General features: G+C 42.1%; 1 protein-coding gene across 9 annotated transcripts in view; it reads right to left on the bottom strand.

Annotated features, from left to right (window-relative positions):
* The window catches only part of ANKRD17 (ankyrin repeat domain 17), a 137965-nt gene that overhangs the window by 64104 nt on the left and 51716 nt on the right, over positions 1-22145 (bottom strand). For 5 of the 9 annotated variants that reach the window (XM_025198058.1, XM_025198057.1, XM_025198060.1 and 2 more), the window contains exons 2-8: positions 19659-19812; positions 16742-16898; positions 13778-13925; positions 12842-12989; positions 9133-9366; positions 6664-6758; positions 2922-2960 (exon numbers count right to left, since the gene is read on the bottom strand). In XM_025198058.1, coding sequence (XP_025053843.1) covers positions 2922-2960; positions 6664-6758; positions 9133-9366; positions 12842-12989; positions 13778-13925; positions 16742-16898; positions 19659-19812 — 975 coding nt within the window. The remainder of the gene's footprint in view (positions 1-2921; positions 2961-6663; positions 6759-9132; positions 9367-12841; positions 12990-13777; positions 13926-16741; positions 16899-19658; positions 19813-22145) is intronic. The other 4 variants (XM_006018767.3, XM_006018766.3, XM_006018768.3 and 1 more) reach the window with 2 other exon arrangements.

Raw genomic sequence — 22145 nt, 5'->3', positions numbered from 1 at the left:
GACACCCCCCACCACTGCATGCACCCCAGCAGAGGCCTGAGGGGCATGTGCCCCCCTGACCTGTGCACAGGACATAAGTGGCTCCCAGGGCAGCTGCAGCAGCGCGCAAAGCCCAGTGCGCGGTGGCAGCCACCTCTACCCCACGCACAGATCGGGGGGAATATGCCCCCCAGGCTTGTACCAGGGTGCACACAGTGGCGGGAGCCTCCCTGCATGCCTGGACAAGCCGCCCGGGCTTCGACTGTTCCAAGACCTGGCCCAGCCAGGGCCCCATTCACCCCAATCCCTGCCCCTGCCTGTGCCCCACTCCCTTCCTCACCATGGGGGCCTCGATTTGGCCCTCCCATGGCCCTTTCCCCTCCCCCACAGACTCACCTGCCCCCGGGGGAGGGAGGTCACGTGCACAGCCCCCTAAATAATTTTAATATAAAGGGGTACACGAGCTCAAACTTTGAGACAGAAGGAGTACATTTGTTAAAAAAAGGTGCAAAACCCCTGATCTAAGGCATCATCGTCCAAGTGACCGTGCAAATGTAAAAGCCAGGAAATTTCAGAGATGACACCATACATGCAGCGCTTTAGCTCCAGCTTTGAGACCTTCTGATTTTAAAAAAAAGCGGTAGTACCAAGTATCATATGGGTAGAGCAGTTGTCTCCCAGGAGAACCAAGCTTCTTTGATATTATCAGCCACCTACTCAAGTACACCTTGTTTCCTGATGAAGTTTTGCCTGCTCTTAATTAAATCAGTGACTGCCATTTTCACTCAGCTAGAAACTCACTGCCTTAGAGGTTCTTTTTGCAAATAAAGTATAAAAACTGCTTGTCTGACATATTAAAGGACTTAATCATGTGTAAATAGTATCTTATACCCTTTCTGACATCCAGGGAGGCAAACTTGATTTCCTTTGAATAATAAGATCTGGGACATCTAAAAGGCAGGATGATGTCCTAGTTAAAGTAAAACTGCAACACTACTTTTGGGAAAAACTCTTGGGCTGTATATACAGAAGAATCTTATTCATCCAGGAATAATCATGGGAAAGGTTCTTTAACTGCAAGAGCTGGCCAAAGCCTGCTTACCTGTCCTAAGCTGATCTAATAAGATATCAGAAATTCTCTGTTTGCAGCAAGGAAGAAAAATTATGCTTCAAAGAGTCAGAGACAGACCATTTTTGAAGACCAGACTGAGGCTTAATCTACTCACTATGGGATAACTACCGGTTTAACTAAATTGGCACCATTACAAAACCCAAGCCTCCCTGAAAGACAAATGATTTGCTAGCACAGATACATCAGCTATATTCCTATTTGCTATAGCTATGCAGAACTTTATAACAGACAAGGCCTGAATGGTCTGAACCAGCGAGGGCCGAACTTTCTGGCAGGTAGGTCAAGCATTAGCTCTCCCCAAATGCCACTCCAGTCCTTCCCCTGCCTGATCTGATGTTCTTTCTGCTTTCTTCCCTGTACTACCCTGGCCAATTTGCTGCTTTGCTTTCTCTGTCGCTTCACTGCCTGTCTTCTCCCCAATTTGTTGCAACCCACAGAAGCTGCCTGTGCCACTTGTGGCACTCATGCCACAGGTTGACCACCCCGGCTCAAGCTCACTGCGTGTCAACTGAAACACAGTTTTGCCACTGGTTTAATGAACCTTGCAATGTAAGGACATACTGTTAAAGTAACGTGAGAAAATCCAAGAGACTCTAAAGCTCCTGTTCGGTTGTAAATGTAACTACAGCTTGCTCAACACACAACAATTTTACCAATGTAACTAAAGGTATTTACGGATTTCCTTATACCTACAATTAAGATAAATCAAAGCATTTTTTTTTTTATGAACACTGATTGGTTTAAACCTTGTTGATATTGTCAGCTTGGCCTGATAAATGTACAAGTACAAGGTAAATAAATATGGAAGTTGGATTTTTTTTCAGTAAGCACACTTAAGTTAAATCAGTGCAATTTTACTTAGAGAAAATCCCTTATTCAGAAAGGCTTACTGGCATTTAAGAGAAAGGTTAGACAGTTTCTTATAGAGAACCTGTAGATGCCACATTTGTGCTTAAAACAGTGTTTCTCAACCCGTGGGCCGTGACCCAAAAGTGAGTTGCAAGAAGATTTTAGAGTCGTGGGGAGGTCTGTGGGAAATGATGCAAGGCTGCATGGAGTGGGGGGGGGGTGGGGGGGGAAAAGAGGTGAGCAAACAGCACAGCAGTAAAGCAGTGGGAGAGGGAGGGGGCCGGACACAGCAACTGGAGGGGAAGCAGGGAGGGGGAAGGAGACAGACACTGTGTTGGGGACCGGGAAGGTGTGTGTCACAGCAAGATGATAGTTATGCTAATAGGTACCAGTGTGAAAAAGGTTGAGAACCACTGTTCTAGAATACATACCAAGTATAATGGCAGACAAGGTTCTTTGGGTGAATCTGATATCTTTTATTAGATCAACTTAAATAGTTAGAAAACAATAATTGTTTTCCAACTATTTAAGTTGGTCTAATAAAAGATATCAGATTCACCCAAAGAACCTTGTCTGCCTAAGTCCTTAGACCAACACGGCTACAACCTACACCCCTGTACCAAGTGTAATAGTACTCAGGAGACTGTAGCCTTCTTAGATTGGGGAAAGATGACTACTAATTCTTCCGAAAAATTGAGTTAAGGAATAGTTATTTTTAAAGGTTTGGGCAGCAAGTTTTTGAAAGTGCTCTAGGAAGCTGCTCACCCAGCTTTCCTTACTAATATCATGGCCACACCTGAACAACCATATCTTTCATCCCTACATCCCTTGCCTATGTATCGATAGGCTATGTGAGCTATCCCCTCGAAGTTAAAAAGGTCCAGGGCTTACCCCTGCCCTCCCACCCCATGGAGGCCACTCAAGGGAGTTGACTATGGGCAAAGGGCCTAGCATTTCTTACCTTCATAAACTTGGTCCCTGACAAAGGCCCATCAAGGAGCTGGTTAAGGTTTGTTGTGAGAAAAAAGAAAGAAAAAAAAATGAAGAAAAGGAATGCCTACTCTAATGATTCAAAGGCTCCCTTAAGTGGTAGAACAGTTCTAGCTGAGTAACAATTACCTTCCTTTCTACCAGATAGATTACATGGTTAAGTATACCACAAATTTAGAAATTTGGAAAGCTACCAGTGCCTCAATCATTATAATAAAATAAGTTCTAAATATGTATATATCTTGGTGTTTGATCTTGGTTCTTTTTATCATGGAAAAAATCAGAGCTCCTTCTGCCTTCTTTGCTCACCATAACGTGGGTCCAGCTTGCAGGTGTCTCCCCAGCTCCTTTGTGGTGCTGAGCAGTCCTGAAATGCTAATGTCCTGCCCATATCCCTGGCCCTGCCATTGCCCCTCACTCTCAGCCCACACCCCAACCCCCAGCAGGGGTGGGGGGACTGCAAGGCGAGAGTAAGGAGCACCGGCAGGGACAGGAAATTGTGACGTGGAAATGAGGGGCATTAGGGGGGGAGGAACTTGGTTGGGAGTAAGGGACACTGGCAGTGCTGGGAGTGAGGGGCAATGGCAGGGCCAGGGATATGGGCAGGACATTAGCATATCAGGGCTGCTCAGCACCACAAAGGAGCTGGGGGGACACCTGCAAACTTGACCCACATTATGGTAAGCAAAGGCGGCAGAAGCAGCTCTGATTTTTCCATGATAAAAAGAACCAAGATCAAACACCAAGATATATACGTATTTAGAACTTATTTTATTATAATGATTGAGGCACTGGTAGCTTTTCAAATTGCTTTAAAATTGTAAATATATCAATAAAACATCGTATTCAACTGATATGTATATTTTAAATATACACACACACACTCTCATATATAAGTGGCATGTCATTTTAATCGTGAAAGAACATATATTTTGGAAGAGGGGTTAATCAGAGAATCTGGGATTCTTTATCAGAGAATTTGCAATTTTTAAACAAAGAAAACCAGAATCCCTGTCAATAACAATGTAAAAGATCCAGAACTATTTCTGTAAATATCCAAAAGAGAATTTTCTATACAAGAAAACTATCCTCCCTGAACACCTTCCAAAGAGCTGAGGAGAAAGGGGAAGGGGCATATACATGCATGAATCACAGGATCCAAGAAGAATCCAAGAGCCAAAGCCCAGAATACTACAAAAATACAATGAAAGCAAAGCTATGATGCAAAGGATTTAAAATCTGGGATTCCTCAGGGTGGCAATTCATATAAATAAGGTGTTATACAACTGCTTAATATAACTAGCATCTGTATCTCAAATAAACTAAAATTTATCAATAAATTGTATTTATGAGCTGCTGCTAGAATATGTGAAACAGTCAAAATATTACAAATTGTTGAGCTAAACTAATGTGAAAATTGCTAGAATCCAAGATTTAATTTACAGACATCTTAAAAAAATCCCGATACAAGAGCATTGATAACCTTCATCATAAATTAAGCTTAAAATAATCATCTAGCAGCATTAATATGTGTAAAATTTACATCTTCAATTTCCTAATTTCTGTGCAACTCTACCAGGGTATATTCTCAGCAAATTGCTATCTTGATGGTCCCCTAGCCAAGGGAAGTACCCAATATACTTGTTAAGTTTTGTCAACTCGGACTATGCTTCAACTTCTGTTCTGATGGCATTTCTTTTAAAAAAAGACAAATTAAGAAAGAAAGCAAGGGTGTAATGATGACAAACACTGACTTCCTGGACAGTGTAGCAAAAGAAATCCCCTATTCATTCCTAACTTAGAATTGTGTTGTACCTTGCATCTTTTTTTATTGTTCCTCCAACCTTTTAATCCATTTAATTCAGCTTTAAAGTTAACACATTGACCTAAATCTAAGATGATCCCCTAATTATTAAGATTCTATACGAGGAAAAATTATAAATTTGTTTTCATTTTCCATATAATCTAATTTTTGGAGGATCATTTTAAATTAATTTCCCCCCACTGCTGCAGTGGGGAAAAGCAGTGATCGTGGGGAAGAAGGTGGGGAGAGGCACTGGAGGGGCAAGCAGTGGGGGAGTCTAGCAGCTTGATTCCTGCCCCTTGCAGCCCGTTCTTCCCCATCCCTTGCAACCCCCCTTCTGCCTCCCCCCGAAATTAGCACCTGCCCACCCTGCCACCTGCTGACACCCATGCCAGAACTTCCTGGCCCCTCCCCTCCCACCCCCTGGTACCTGCCCCCACCTAGCCCCCTTCTTGCCTGTCCCCCCCAACCAATTTTGTCCCCCCCACAACTAATTCTGCCCGTCTTGCCCCCTTCCACTCCCAGCCTCTGCCCCCATCCCACCGTTTACCCTTGCTCTGGCACCAGCACAATTCTGGCCACACTCCAGCCTGGGGCATGGAGCTGACCCCAGCTGTCCCAGTAGCAGCAACAATGGCCGCAGCAGCTCTGGCACAGGCTCTGGTCAGAGCCACCATCACTGCAACAGCTGCTACCAGGCTGGAACAGGGCCAAAGCCCTGCTGAAGCAAGTGTATGTGGCAGTGACAGGAAGGGGAGGAAAAAAGGTCAGATGCAAGGGAGCAGTGCCTTGCTGCCTAGTTCCAGTACAAACACCAGCACAGACTCAGGTGAAGTCCTCTAACTCATTGTTTCTCAAGTTGTGGGTTCCAATGAAAAAGTGTGTTGCAATAATATATGAAAGTTGTGAACAAACTTTAAAAATGGATTCTCCTTTAAAAGAGAAAAATGTGGGTTACTGTGTCTTTTCCTTTACAGGCTGGCAGAGTTCCAGCCTGCAAGAGGCTGCTTGGGGTCCCCCATGCCTCCCACATACCTACCCCCCGCCCCACACACTGGGGGACTGGGGGCAGTGGGTCGGGAGTGAAGGGCACTGGGTCAGGACTGGTCATCAATATTTACAAATGGGTCCTGGTTCAAAAAAGGTTGAGAACCACTGCTCTAACTCCACACGCCAGATTCAATTGCTGATCTCTTCCCTAAACTATAGCAACTCACGTTGCGTGCCTCCAATAGCCGAGATCAGGCATGTTTAGCATGCAAGTTTTAAATGTAAGAGAACTATATTTTAAACTTCTGTTATATGTATGTATTAGCAAGGCCACTGAGAAAGTTCAGTTCAAATTATTACAATTTAGTTTCCTGTATGAAAATTTAACAGTCGCCATGAAAGAAGAGCTTTATATTTAAAGTCAGTTACTGTAGCAATATATAAACCTGAAAGTGAAGTACAGTTCAGTACTACTCACTTATTTCAGTACGTTCTTTAGGAAGATTTTCCTTGAAATGGCCTTAAAAAAAAAAAAAAATCATCCTTTTTTTTTTTTTTTTTTTTTTTTTAGAGCCTGGCCTATGAGGTATGTATGTAGTAGAGACCATCACCACTACAGAGAAGGCCTGAAGTGGAAATAGCACAGACCATTACTAGTGAGAGACATAAAATGAGTGTTCTTTTACATTATTTATTTTAAAATCTTATTTTTAACCATGTTTCCTTTCTTCACCATCCAGAGGGCCATCAAGCAAGAGTATAAAAAAAACCAAACACTACTTCCAAATGATACTGCATTTGCTCATTTTTAAGTTGGATTTTGTAGCAAAAATTGGAAGGGATTACTGTCTTGTGGATCTTCTCCAATAGCTGAACAAATGCTATATATGCTTCCAAGCTATAATAATGTGTCTCTTACCATGCAAGCCTCCATTAAAGCAGTATGCATCTCATCTGTTTTGTGCTCCTGGTCTGCACCTGCCTCCAGCAGAAACCTCACCATTTCTAAATGGCCTAAATCAAAAATACCCAGTATTAACATCACCTCACACCACTTTCAACAAGACATTTGTCATTTTTATCTGTCTATTCACAGATTAACATACAGTGGAAGGTCCCGTTTAAAATATGCAACCAGGATCCGGGCACAGCCAACTTATTACATTAAGAAAAAAGGAAAAATACCTCTGAAGGCAATAGTTTCCACCTTTTGCATTATAAGCAAGAGCAAACAGTTAGGCAACATTTACTGTAAATAGTGTCACGGCCCATGATAATCACTAAAATACTGCACAAGTACAGATATAAGTTCAATATGATACAAGGAAGTTAAATGGCACAAATTCAAGTTACTTAAATAAGAATTGTTTACTTTAATACAAAATAATTCCTGAGCATTTTAATCTACCAGAATGCTTATCATGAACATTATGGACATAATACTGCTGAGTAGCAGTTAATGTACCGTGACCATATTACAAAAGATGGTTGCTATGTATCGGGGTGGGCAGTTATTTCAGCTGAAGGGCCACTTAATGAGTTCTGGGGACCTGTTGAGGGCCACAGCAATCTCTGTCTCTTTCACTTTGTCTTTCTACACAGCTGTGAACCCAGGCAGAAGCTGCTGCCTAGCGGCAGAACCTGCCAGCAGTGTCACAGCTAATGCTGACACCTGCCCGGAATGGCAGCAGCTCCTGCCTGGGCCCACGGCTGAGTGTTGGGGCTCCTGATGAACAACAGTTTCGGCCAGATTCTGGAGGAAAGGGGAGGGAGGGAGAAGAGAAGTGACAGAGAGAGACAGACAGAGCAAGACCTTGACACCCGCCCTGTGTGGCAGCAGCTCCTGCCTGGGACCGTGGTTGATGCCACTGGCAGGTTCTGGATCAGTGCTCTGGTGGGAGCTTCTACCACACCAGGAAGGCAGTGGGTCAGCTGTGGATGGCCGCTGGCAGGTTCTGTATCTGAGCGACTGAACCTGTCCGCAGTGCCCACAGCTGACACCACTGCTCATCACTGCTGACACCATGACCCCATGGGCCACATCCAGCGAGTTGGCAGCCGTCCACCCATGGGCCAGATTGAATCTGTTGGTGGGCTGGATTTGGCCTATGGCCATACTTTGCCCACCCCTGCTGTATATGCAGAGCTAGGCTGAATTTAACAGGCTGTTAGGCAACTAACATTATGATAACATCTCCAGAACAGCAGCTTCCTGGTAAACAGATCACGAAGTAAAGGGACCTGCACATTTCAAATTCTTGAAATACTTGTGAAGATGGCTACTTTCTGGCTTGAGCCAAAGTTATGCAACTGTATTGCCAGGACTGTATTAGTTCTAAAACAGGGTATGGGCAAATGAACACATGGAGCAACCTTACTTGGGGGCAAACCAAAGCTGTTATGCTGTAACCATTACACGTGCAGGATCCAACAGAGATAGATGCAAGTGAGCTAAACTGCCCGTACTTTGATCCTGGATGAAGCAGGCTCTGAGATGGTTGGCTACACTTGTACTGCTACAGTTTTACCACCTGCTGTGAAGGCTGGAGCAGGAGCTCTCTCCGCCCCCCTTTAAGCTGTTCCAAGTATACATTTTCCATACCCAAAGAAGCCCAGAAGATTTTTACTCTACGCCTGCATAATCTAAGGTAGTTGCCCGATAGGGTTGCGAACCCTCCCGGATTGGCCGGGAATCTACCAGGACCAGCATCTATCTCCCAGTGACTACTGAAAGCCATCTGGGAGACTGATATTGCGAAAGGGTTGAACAGTACAATTAATGACATTATGTTATGTTGGGGGAAAAAAAATCTCCCAAAATAGCTTCAGTCCAGTTGGCAACCCTGTTGCTTGATAACGAACAGGCAACATGGACAAGCAGAGCAGAATATTAGAGACCTGAGGTCTATTTATGCCTTGTCACCCTCAGGCTCTGTCATCTTGAGCAAGCCACTTTAGTTCTGTGACTCAGTCCCCCCACCTCTATTTTATAGAAAATTAAACTGACATTCATTGTACAGTGCCAGATCTTTGCCATATTTTATTAATGAACTCTCATTTTAGAAGTTGGATATTATATTTACTGCACAAAACACATGTATTTCACTAACCATTTCACTGATGGAGTAAGAAAGACTTAAAACCTCGGGTAAACCTACAGTATAAATTTAGGTCGAGACTAATATCCATACACTAATTAGCACCTTATGTGGTCAAATTAAATTTAATGGCGCTATCAATGTAACAAGACGCTAAATAGGGTTAGAGAATCTGCACAAAATATATATTTACCTTATAACCTTTTAATTATTTTTTGTGCTGAACATCAAGGTTTAAGGAAACTGTTTATAAAAATTCTGGCAAATAAGTAAAGACCTCAATACTTCACCTTTATAACAGGCCAATGTGAGAGCACTCTCCTTAAATTCATTGGAATGCGTATTGATTCCTGCTCCATTTTCTAACAGCACTCTGGCTACTTCCACGTGGCCAGCACTTCCTGCTTCCATAAGAGGAGTATGACCATTTTCATTATGGTCCTCAATACTAGCACCCGATTCCAACAATACTTTCACAACATCTACATAGCCCCCAGCACAGGCATATGTAAGTGCTGTGTTGCCTAATACAAAGGGGGAGAGGGGAAGAAAATAAGAAAAGACAATGAGTTAGAGATACTGCCCAAACTTGAAATTCATCCTCAGCCTCATTTCAACATGCTAATATGAAGGCAATTCTTTAAAAACAGCAGGCAAAAGATTTTTCAGGTGCAACTCAAAAAACAGTAGGATTAAAACACATCTTCTCTTACATGTAACAATGCCAATAGATTGAAATGCTAAACCATGGCTTGAAGTCCTGAAAAAAATTAAAATCGCCCCTATTTAATGCCATACAAATGTACAATTACTGCCATGAACTATATTCACATTGAAGAATATCAGTTTCACAATTCCAATTAAATCTGACAGTTTCAATGAAGAGAAACAGCTATGCACGAAGGAAAGCTCACATTAGATCTCTTATAAATTCAATAATTTAAGTATTTTGGAAGCTGCTGCCTAAAGAAGCTCATGCCTCTCTGAACTAGTTAGTCACTAAGGTGCCACCCTGCATGACTTTCAATAATTTTTTGCATAACAGCAAAATATAATATCAAGAAGTTAGTTTTCTGTGACTAGATTTTACAAGAGCTAGAATCAGTGCACACACATTAATAATATATGTTCATTGTGTCTCAATGAATGCACCAGTATGAACACTCCATGATTAACAGCAGTGATAAAGATAAGCTACTTTCTAACAACAATTGATAATGTAAGTTTTAGTTTCACAGTGTTCATTGGTAGTTTGTTGACAGTGACCTGTTTCTCAAAAGATTATTTCAACAGCATCATTCATACCTTGGTTAGTCTAAAACTGGTTGAGAACTCTTGAAGTTTAAGAGGAAAACAGATTTTTCTTCTTAAAATACAGCAACAAAAAAGATATATGAAATTATTAATTGAAACAGATTAGATGTGAATATAAAATATGGCAGAATTGCAAAGGGCAGTGAAACCAAACACCGTCTTACACTCACCACATGTCCAGCAAATCTGTGCCAGAAAAGAACAAAGCCGGTTTGCAAAAAAATACTAGAAAGTACCCAAATTGTGTTCAAAATACTTTTTTGAATAGATTTATTAATGTCTCCATATTTGTTATTAGATTTTTTTCATAGCTGAGTTTCACTTCTGAATCTGCTCAATGAGTTGGATTTTTCAGGCACTTATCACTCCCTTCACACTTTTACAGAAAAAAAGCACTAGAGAAAAATCAAACAGATCAATATCCCCAAAGTACAAGTACTATGCCACTACTTTTTAGATGCATAGTCTCTGACACTTATGAATAAGAAACACCTTATTGAAGATTGCTCAAGAAAGAAATACTTCAATTTTATTATCTGCATAATAGCTGACAGTAAATACCTAAATCCTAGATTAAATATTTACTTATTATATATAACTGCAGTCTGCCCAAGTGGCATGCCAAATCTAGAACCTATGTGAATACCTGCACTTAAGTAGATGGAATTTTTTTTCTGACTTAAGTGTAGCTCCCTATAGCTCCTGCAATGCTTCAGAACAGGAGCTGGTGACCCTCAGCATGCAATGAGGTCTGATCTGGCTTGTGCAGTAAGGGGATGGGGAGAGGAGGAGTAAAAATCGGTGGCACAGAGCTGCAGCATAATTCCCATCCCCTCTGCTGAAGGGCCTGCTGCTCTGGTCCATCTGCACTTCCCTTGCTGCAGAGGGGACAGGACTCTTCAGTGAGTGACTGCAGACAGCTGGGGAGAGGGGAGCAGGTGACAGACTTCTAGCCAGCAGCCATAGCCAAGTTGCAAGCTCAATATTAGCACTGTTAGCAATATTACACCTACACAAGTCACCTGAAATACCCTGAGATTTCAAACCAGAATCCATGAAGCCAAAAATTTTAACTTGTTATGGTCTTTCTGAGTTCTTTGCAATAGAAGAATTGCTCTGCTAGTTTACTGTAATCAAAAAATGAATGAACGTTCAGAGCTAGCATTTTCTGAGGAGTGCCTTGTGTCTAACAAGAACCAGTGCTCTAGTGGTTCAGACAATGACCTTCACATCACAGAACTCAAAAGTATGGGTCTCAAACCCATGTTACTATCAAAACATCTGCCACTCAAATCCTGAGATTTTCTTAGCACAAGGCAGTAGGAATTCTGTCATACATTGCTTAATCTAGGTTTTTTGTTCAATTCCTTCAACCCATTCTTCTTCAATGTTTTGATATTTAAGATTTGTTACGGTGTTATTATGGAATTAAGATTATTGTTTGTTTAATTTTATTAGTATGTCTATGCATGGGCATGTAAATTAACATGCCTCAAACTATCCCAGTGACGAATGGGAAAATGATACACAGTGCCAATATTACGATCACTTTCTCTTCCCTCCCTTTTGTTTTAACTCGTGTTCTTAGTGTGCATCTTGCTATTCTACTCCCTCCACTTTTGGGTGGGTTCTCCCCTCACCATTTTCTCTTTCAAGCTTTATAATCAATTCTCTCCATCTTTTAACTTTTGTTCTTATTCTCCTGTACCACCACCTCCCCTACTGGGTTGCCATTGGGTTCCTGCTAATTTTGGCCATGAAGAACAGCCAAGGCGGTTGATAGACATCCTTTCAAAATTAAGTTTCTGCCTAACAAGTGCAGGACATGTTGTTCAGTTTTGGAAACTGCATGTTGCGATCCAACATCTGCAAATGAAGATGGAGTAAAAAAGGCAGTATTCAGATTTCAGACTAGCCCTACTGACGAGATCTGGAGTTATCTTGTATTTGTTTCTCAAAGAAAAAAATGGAAGCTACATACAAATCAGCACAGTTCTTTGTTTTCCTGGGCACTCTTGCCTCATGGGAAACACCACAAACATAAATCGTCAGATCAATAAACAAACATAAATATGGTCCATAAAAGATTAACTCACAGTCCTGAGACTTCTGACTGCTGCTCTCTCAGCACCCGTCTTCCTTTTCTCCCTCTGGAATGAGTTTCCTGGTGTAGTGCTGCTGCTTCCAGCCTCATAGCCCCGGGGTCTCTTTCCAGACCCCAAGCAAGTGCCCTGGCCCCAGTGTCGCAGCCGCTAGCCTAGCACCACTCTCTCTGTCTCCCTCCCCTTTGTTCCCTTCCCCCTGGGAGCCTTTTTGGGTTCTTCCCAGACCCTGAGAAAGTGCTCCAGCCTGGTGTTGCAGCCACTAGCCTAGCACATCTGTCTGTCTGTCCTTTACTCTCTTAGCAAATTATTCTTATCAGTTGGTTCAGTCCTCCTAGGCAGGCCTAAAATCAGGTTTCACTCCCTACTTCTGGGCTATAGCCCCTTGCAAGCCCACAGCCTGCTACAATCTGATGTGCACAGCCTGCTACAAACCCACTTAAACAGAATATTAAATAGTGAATAAACTACAAAGAAAATCTGAATGTCCATCAGAAACTCTCATTCAAAGTCTTAAATGTTCATTATTCACTTATGATCATAATAACATTGATTTTAAGTTTTACTGTGGCATGGTTAGTACCTGTTGATGACTGTGCATTGACATCAGCACCATGAGCTAGCAGCAACTTTACAATTTTGACATGTCCACCATTAGCAGCAGCCATTAAAGGCGTTATATCTCCTTTAATACCTCGGTCCTCCACATTTGCATGCATTGCCAGAAGAACCTTCGGACGAAAGGGCAATAAAATATTACTGTAAGCTTAAAAGAACCTAATAAAATCTTGTCATGATGTTTAAGATTCTGAAAAATCCCATTTTGTGAACAAAGTACGTCATATAAAGATCTACAGTACTTTGGAAACGAAAGATAATGTCTATTAGCAATGCAAAATTCACTTAGGTAGGCAGAGTTTTCATTTGTCAAAAATAAATTACTGTATACATTTGAATGCAACATGGGATTTTTTCCTCCATTCAACACAAAGGATGAAAAGCTTTGTCTTTGACTGAAGTACTGGCCCAAGGCAGGCAGCTGCTGCAGCTCTAGCTCCAGTCAGGGCTCTGGGTTGAGCTGCTGCTGCTCTGGCTGAGGCTGGAGCTGCCACCAGCAGGTACATGCACACGCATGTGTATGCATGTGTCGGCATGTGAGCATGTGTGCGCGCGTAGATGGGGCAAGGGGCTGCAGCCAGGGGAAGGGCCAGGGGAAACAGGCAGCAGAAGGGCAGGCCCAGGGAATGGAGAAGAGGCAAGAAGTGGAGGGTGAGGAAGCCTGCCCCTCCTCAACCGCTCATCTCCACCCCACAGCATTTGTGGGGGAGGCAGTTTAAGACAACCCACAAATTATAATATTCCATGTACAGAATCTAATTGGGGTGTCACCTTAAATTCCAAGTCATCTTGGATTCAGGTAAATATGGTAATGGTTATGCAACTGACATTCTCCCCTGACTTTTATACTACACAGACTAGTCAGTAATATTATACATAAAAAATATCATCGGAAACTAACCTGTGCAAGCTCGTAATATCCAGCTGAGCAGGCTAAACAAAGAAGGCTTTCCCCTTCTTCTGTATGCTCATTCACGCTTCGCCCTTCTATTAGCAACTTTCGTACAGCATTTACATCTCCTTCTGAGCAAGCTTCTGCCAAACTGCGGCTAGTAAGGTAAAAAGCATCTTCAGAAAATGGAGAGAGACTAAGCTTTAAACGGTAAAGAAATTATGGCTCACTTAAGGAGACTATTCACCATCGAAAGTTTTCCATGCTTTGCACCCTTACATATGCAGACCTGGAGTGAAAGAAGACTATACTAAATCACACCTGCTTGTAACGCAGTTTGGATGCATTAATAATTAAGAGGTATCTATGATGCACCATTCTAACCAAGCTTTGTTTGACATCTTGTTTCCTGCCATCAAGATCTTTAGGGTATCATTTAGCCACAGAATTGGGGTTTTTCCCCCTAATAATGCAACTGCCTCTGCTTTAATCAGCCTTTGATCATTACTCAGTCTCATCTCTCCCATTTTTAAAGATTTCAGTTATTTGCTGAACATTTCAGTCTGTCATATCTTTGTAGCACTGCCTAAAACCAAACGATAGGTCAGTGGTGGCCTGAGACAGCCCTTCTGTCAGCATACTGCATTACAAATGTTTCTCTAATTTCCTGTCCATTGTCACTGCTAGGTCTTTCTGGTGCCATTTTTTTTTTTAAATGAAGTCTTGCCAGCAAAGACATAGTGAAGATTATATCAGCACTAGATCATGATATCTTCTGTCTTCCCACTAGTAAACACAATCACCCCAATGAGATAAAAATAAAAAGTGACGGCATTTTGTTTCTTAATATACAGAATACTTGGAACAGAAAAATTAACCATCTTCCTCTCCTCTCCTTCATCCAACCTCCTTTTCCCCTTCCTTTGCCTTATCTTAGTCACCTTCCAACAAAATTCCACCCCAAAAAATGAAATAGCTATACACAGATCAGATAACAACAGATTTATAAATCTTCACATAGTTACAAACCTTTTGTGTGCTTTGTCTATTGAAACTAAGCTCTTAAGGGCAAGGATTAGCTTAGAATACAGTTCTCAGCACAACAGGGCCTTGGTCTCGTAATACAAAAATTGAAATATATTTTCCAACACTGATCATTCACATTAGCTCTCAATTTTGTTTCCATTTCTCTAATGATACTCGTAACAACCAATTTTAATATTGGCAAATTAACTAGCTTGCAATACAAGTCATTTCATGTGGTTAACAGAAAAAAAAGCTAACATGCTTTGATCCATGTCTACTTACCACCCCCCGTGCGCACTTAAAATGTATTTTGAAGGTGTTCAGTATTTTGAGATAGAAATGAAAATCAGCAACTTGTAAGACAGTAGCATCAGTAGGCCTTAAACCCATGTAATGGCTTTATCGAGCAAGATGCTGCATGAACAGTTAAGAACACTGAAGAGCTTGCATTTTAAATAGCTACCACAGACAAAGGACAGGAGAAAGTGAATTAATCTACTAGTAAAAGATTGAGATACAAGGAACAGGTTCAGTGACCTGCCCAAGGTCCAGTGTGGCAGAGCTGAGAATTGAATTCAGGTCTGGAGTCCCAGTCCAGTGTCTTTTCCCCATAAAACCATCCTTCTCTCTCAATATGGACAAGTGCAAGGTATTGCACCTGGGGAGGAAAAACCAGCAGCATACCTACAGGCTAGGGAACTCCCTTCTTGTCAGCATAGAGGCAGAAAAGGATCTTGGAGTCACTATTGATTCCAAGATGAATATGGGCCACCAATGTGGGGACACAGTCAGGAAAGCTAACCACACCTTCTCATGCATCCATAGATGCATCACGAGCAGGTCCAAGGAGGTGATCCTCCCCCCCTATGCGACATTGGTCAGGCCGCAGTTGGAGTACTGAATCCAGTTCTGGGCGCTGCACTTCAGGAGGGATGTGGATAGCATAGAGAGGGTCCAGAGGAGGGCCACTCGCATGATCAGGGGGCAGCAAGGTAGGCCCTATGAGGTGAGACTACGGGACATGAACCTGTTCAGCCTACACAAAAGAAGGCTGAGAGGGTATCTGGTGGCCATCTACAAACTTGCCAAGGGGGACCAGCAGGCAAAGGGAAAGTCCCTGTTCCCCTGAGAACTACCAGGAGTTACACGGAGTAACGGCCATAAGCTGACTGCGAGTAAGTTCAAGCTAGACATCAGGAGGCACTACTTCATAGTTAGGGCGGCTAGGAGCTGGAACCAACTTCCTAGGGAAGTGGTGCTCGCCCCCACCCTGGGGATCTTCAAAAGGAGGCTAGACAATCACCTTGCTGTGGTCATTTGACCCCAGTATTCTTTCCTGCTCATGGCAGGGGTCAGACTTGATGACCTGCTTAGGTCCCTTCCAACCCTACCAACAAAGAAAGTATGAAACTATGAAAGTGGAAAAAAGACCATAGAAGGGTCTTGATCATTCCCCAACCCTCTTATTTATTTATTTCCCAAACTAGTCAATTTATGATTAGATAGCTACTTAAAAGAACCCTAAGAAAATGAACAATAAAATAGCATTTCATCAGTCCACTGCTTTCAGGAGTCATTGTTTCTTGAAGGAAAAAGATATACTCTTGAAACAGACTTACTGGATTTTGATGCTTACAATGATGCGTGAATAAAGACAATGAAATGAATACCACTCTCTCAAAATGTATGTTAACACTTTTAGCACTGCTGACTCCAAGCACACAGTACTGCATGCAAAAACAGGTCTACATTCCTCATCTGGAAAATTCTTTGAGCTAAATGATTTAATGGGCAGTTCAAAACATCAGCTCAGAATAACTATTCTGAAGTCAATTCAATGTAAACAACAGTTTCATCAGATTACAGAAAAAGAAAATGACATCATAAAAGGCTGAATTTTAAGTTGCAGGAATAGGCTACAGAGGATCCCAGTCAAGTTCTACTTACTTGTCCGTCTGCCCTGTATTTGCTGTGCTTTCTGCTCTCATTCGGGTAAGTGCAGCAGCAGCTTCATCCAATGCACAGCTGACCGAGGAAGTTAATCTACGAAGTACCTCGGGATCTGCAAACGCTTTACCATCAGGGGTAGATAGTTTACCTATTCCTTTTGTTCCAATTTACAAGTGCATACATATCAGAAAAGGAAGAAGGTAACAAAGAATTTTAAATTCAGTTCATTTGTTAGGTTAGCTGAAGCCTTTCCAAATACATTAAACAATTATGTTTGGAAAATGATTTTAGGGATGGCGATACTTACGCATGGCAATACTGAGAATTTTGGTGCCAAAAAGGTAGGTCCCAGGCTCCCCTTACACTGGCAAGCACGCACCCACAGCCAGAAGCCCCCTTTGCTGAGGAGGCTCCCAGCTGTCAGGGCCATGCACAACTGAGACCGAGTCCCAGCAGGTGACAGGGCTCTAGGCTCCAGCTGTGCCATGCACTGCTGGGACCCAGAGCCTCACTAGCTGTGAAGTCTCTGGGTTGTGGCTGCGCAGGTGAGGGGCAGCTGGGACTAAGAGCCCTGAGAGGACCCAGTGGTTTCATGGACCCCTGAGCCTTGGGGATCACAGCAACCATGATCCCCAGGGCTCGGGGGTTGCCTTCCTGTGGCTAGGAGCCCTGCCAGCTGACACTGTCCCAGCTGCGGGGGAGACCCTGTTACACATACAAATTAATGCTTGATAGCAACCAACTATACAGTTAGTACACATTTTCAAGGTCTAACTTTATAAGTGACTGGAGCTTTTTGATACGATAGCAACTTTGCACATGTAGTTGGTCTCAAGTTAACTGTGCAATTAACAAATTAATTGTACCATACCTGTAATGTATAGAGGGGGCCTTTGAGACTACTAACTGCCTGGCTATGTGTTTGACTTCAGACTAACATTGCTAACTACCTCTCTATTCATGGAGAGCTTCACACTTTACCAAATGAAATGGACTGCAATCAACGTACACAAATAATTTGCTCAGGTATGGTCAGATATCTTTTTTGTGATGAATACCATTTCAAAGTGACCAATCCACTAAGTTCTACATATCGCAGAGACTCATGACAAGCTGTGCTTCATTCTCTCCAGGATATTAAGGAACACCTTTACCAGTGTTGTGCACAGCAACCATGAACAAAGCAGCACCAGACTTCCAGAACTAACAAACAGCATAAAGAACCACCCAGGCATAAGAGCTGTTGACCAGAAGGGGACCAATTTCTTCCGGCCATAAAGCCTATCACAAATGCTCCTTAGAGAAGATGAAGGAAGCAAAAACTTTCAAAACTTACAAGATCCAACAACAAGCCTATAATCCACAGCAATATCATCAACCTATCCAACCATGTTCTCAGTGCTACTGAGGCACCTGTACTATCTCACTGTCTTTCCTTCTGCCCCATTACACATCTCAATAAGATGCAACCATATGGGGACCTCAGGGCTTTTTTCCACTACTTAATCAACTAAGTCTCTAAGGTGCCACCCTGCCCTGCCTTCTGCCATACTTAAAGTGGCAAGAGTTAGGTGCTTCAGGAAGGGCATGCAGCACTTAGTATCCTGAGGAGGGGTACATTTGATCCTGAGAAGGGGGGAATTTGGTTGACTAATCTGAAGCCCGAGTTTGGCACCTGAGTGAGACTGGGATTCACAGGCCAAATTCTCACCTAGAGATTCGAAAAAATGCTTGGTTCTGCCATCATGCCACCACTTAACAGCCTAGCAACTAAAGCATTTATCCAGGATGTAGGAGACCTGGATTCTAGGCCCTCCTTATCTTGAGGGGTTCAAACCTACCAAATCTCCCACCTCCCAAAGCAATTAGTTTGTTAGCTTCAACTAAAAAGACAGAGTTTGCACTGAGCTAAAGGAACCATCAACCCCTCCTGTTGAAGATGGTCCATTGTGTAGGAAAAAAATCCAAGGTTCCTGGGGCAAGAAAAAGAGCAAGGTTCAGGGAGGAAGGAACAAACATAACTAACTAATCCAGTGAAGAGGGCACACCCCTGGGGAGGGAGTCCATTATTTTTAATGGAAACTCTAATAATAATAAGAGTAGCTTTACTATCCCAGAATTTTACTCTACAGAAAGCTGTAAACAGAGCTGTCCCTAGGGGTGTGTGGGGCATGGGGGTGACAAGCAGCCAGAGCATGTGGGGGAGGGGGAAGAAGAGGGGGTTGGCGGCAAGTGGCCGGAACACGGAGCCGTGCAGTGGCTGCAGCAGTGTCTATACAGCACTGTCCGTGGGGCCCCCCAAAGCACAGTTGCCCTGATTCACACCCCACTCAGGGACAGCCCTGGCTGTAAAGATAAGAACCCTTACTCTACATCTTGCAACATGTTTAAGGAACTCAAAAGTTAAACTGAATATTTGTCTACCACAGAACAGCTATTGAATTAAAAAAAGGCTGGTAAACAGTAGATACTGATCTCTAATTCCACTTTACATAGCTAGGAGAGTAGCCATCTTTTTCCATTGAGGAAACAGTCAAAGCTGATAGACTGGAAGACTTAGCAGGGACTCTAGCTATGAAAGTACAGAAACAATAGCCCTACAGTTCAAGGCACTTCAACTCCAAGCAAAGCCCTACACATTGAGAATAATTGAGAAATTAACAAAAAAAGGTTTAATTTTTTTTTTTTGTCAGAATAACCAGGACATTCCTTTATCTGTAACAAAATGAATTTGGAAAGGTATGCATTTTAATCAGCTCCCTTCCTCCCCTCAAAACCTGCACGCTTTTGGAAAGTTCAGCATGTTTTACATTTCAGGACAGCAACACATAAGGATTAGTACTTATGCAAGCAGGCACTGGGATCTCATGAATAAGGGTTGCAGGATTAAGCCTTAAGAGATGCAACAATTTACCTGCAGCTTCAAGTAAAGCTTCTAATCTAGCTTGGGTTTCTGGATCTACTGTTCTCAAGTCAGCACCATCAGCAGTACTAGACAAAAGCAATTTAGAAGCAGTCTCCAACATTGGATTTTCCAAATCATCTTGATCCAAAATGAACGATTCCACCTGGAAAGAAACAAAAGAGGGAGAAATGTTAAGACTTATTCCTTCTGTCATTTTAAGATCCAGGCTTTAAGAAAACTTGCAATAATTTTCAGTTAATGAGTGAGGTTTACTCAGTAGTGTGCTGCTGAAAATCAAACTAGTTCCACTAAGGTCAATAAGAGTTTCTCCAGTGAACAGTGAAGCCCAATGAATGAGTGTTTCTCAACGTCAGATACAAAGTAAGGGTTCTGCAGTAAAAACTGTAAACTTGCTCCACAAAAAATCCATTAATATGCCAATTTATTAAAGTAGCTTTTAGACTTAAATGTGAATTGTTAGGAGGATGTACTCCAATATATAAACCCAGGGGTAATTAATCTAAAGATCGAAATGCCAAGTACTATTTTTGGAGTACATTTTATTCCAAGGGAATGACAGCTAGTGTTAGCCATGAGCTCCCATAGATATTTCTTATATATCTAAAATTTATATATTTATGGGCAGGATCCAATGGAGTGTCGACTAAAATGTGAAAGCTACATTAATCCATTTAATTGCTGATAGGTCTACTAAATCAAATCAGCCAGTGTGTATTTAACAGAAGCTGAATATTTGCAACATCCTCCTGTCCTTTTGCTAAGCTGCTGCAAAGGCTTTGAAGATCACTAAATAATCAGGATTGCTATGTTGTACCTGCAGAGCTCCATAGATGCAAACTATACTTACTCTATTAGCAAAAGCTGGATCAATCTACTAGCACATTAAGAAAATTTAGCAAGAGTTCAACCTCTAATACAGTACCCAACAGCCTGGCCTTTTCCAAGGGTTTAGGTTATAGCCGTGTTGGTCTAAGGACATAGGCAGACAAGGTTCCTTGGGTGAATTTGATATCTTTTATTAGACCAACCCAAATAGTTGGAGAAAAGTTATTAAGCAAGCTTTCGGGTTCAAAAACCCTTCATCAGGCTAAGGAAGTTTCAGCAGTTGGTGTGGTCAAGCTTGCTTAATAACTTTTCTCCAACTATTTGGGTTGGTCTAATAAAAGATATCAAATTCACCCAAGGAACCTTGTCTGCCTATGGCCTTTTCCAATACACTTAACATCTTCCAAGTTAATGTGAAAGACCTAATCTAGAGGAAAGACTTCTATTTTTAAGCATGTGTATCCATGAGTCTCAACCAGCCAGGCATGACAGATCCTTTGAACAGCTAACTCTAACCCACCAAGGAAGCCACTGTCCATAGGACCAGTAGCATGATAGCACTGCTCTCCCAGACAGCATGCTGTATTTACTGAGAAGAAATAAGATATGCACAATATTTTAAGGAAATAAGACAAATTAAAAGGAGTCTCTATATCTGGCTACCTATTAAAAACACAACAAATACTACAGCAAGGATAGATGATTTTTTGGGGGTGGCCATATAGGGATATGTAAATAGGCATTCTTTAGGTTGACGAACAAAAGCATATTTGCAATTTTCCATCTTGGATCTCAGCCAAAGGATCTGTTGAATGTCTATGGCTCCCCAAAGTCCTAGTACCAATGACTCAGAAAATTTAGTACAGAGGTGGAATTTCAGTGTGATCTTGACTTTGCTTTCATGGATTGTCAGGGACCCTCTCCAAGATCATCTTCATGTGGATTCTAGTATTCTGGAAGGAAGGAGAAAAGACTGTAGTCTCTTCCCCAACCAAAATGGTTGAGTAGCTCTCTATTGGTTTGGGCTGGCCTTTGTTTAGGTCTCAATTTCAGTGCTATCTTACAATTAAGAGGAAAAGTCTTCAGGTCCCATTGATGGATTTGGGAACTCCCTTCTTTGAGATTTCCTTCCTTTTGGAAAGAGAAAAGCCTGCTGCACATGGGAATGGTTAAACTGATCAGAGAACAGGTCATTCCATCAGTGACTGACAAGTCTGCTTCTGCAAGCTAAAAACAAGCTGAATATCAATTATTTAGCCATTATGAAACCCAGGCTACAATTAATGGATTTCTTGATTTTCCAAAAAGAATTTTTCACCCAAACGCTTTACTATTTTTCATATATTATGTATATTGTGTAGGAAAAAATGTGAAAAGGCTAGGTATTAAAGATTTCACTGAAATTTCGTAAAGGAAATCTGCTCATACTCTAACCAGTATTCTCTTTCCAACCCTACCATAAAAACTAGCAAATGCTGAAACAGCAACTAATTTCTTATTTCAAATGCACCTCCCCAAATTTCCAAGTAAGTTTTCATTATGTAAAGTTTATGGCTCTTATTGACTGACAAATGATGAAAGAGTCTAGGTGTTTTGAAAGAAATATCTTGGGTAGATACTGAACAGCTGGGCACTGTTTCCCCCCCCCCC

The sequence above is a fragment of the Alligator sinensis genome, unplaced genomic scaffold (genome assembly GCF_000455745.1).
Source record: "Alligator sinensis unplaced genomic scaffold, ASM45574v1 scaffold222_1, whole genome shotgun sequence".
Taxonomy (NCBI): Eukaryota; Metazoa; Chordata; order Crocodylia; family Alligatoridae; genus Alligator; species Alligator sinensis.
Note: the sequence above shows the minus strand (reverse complement) of the source record. Positions and strands in the feature narration are given on the sequence as shown.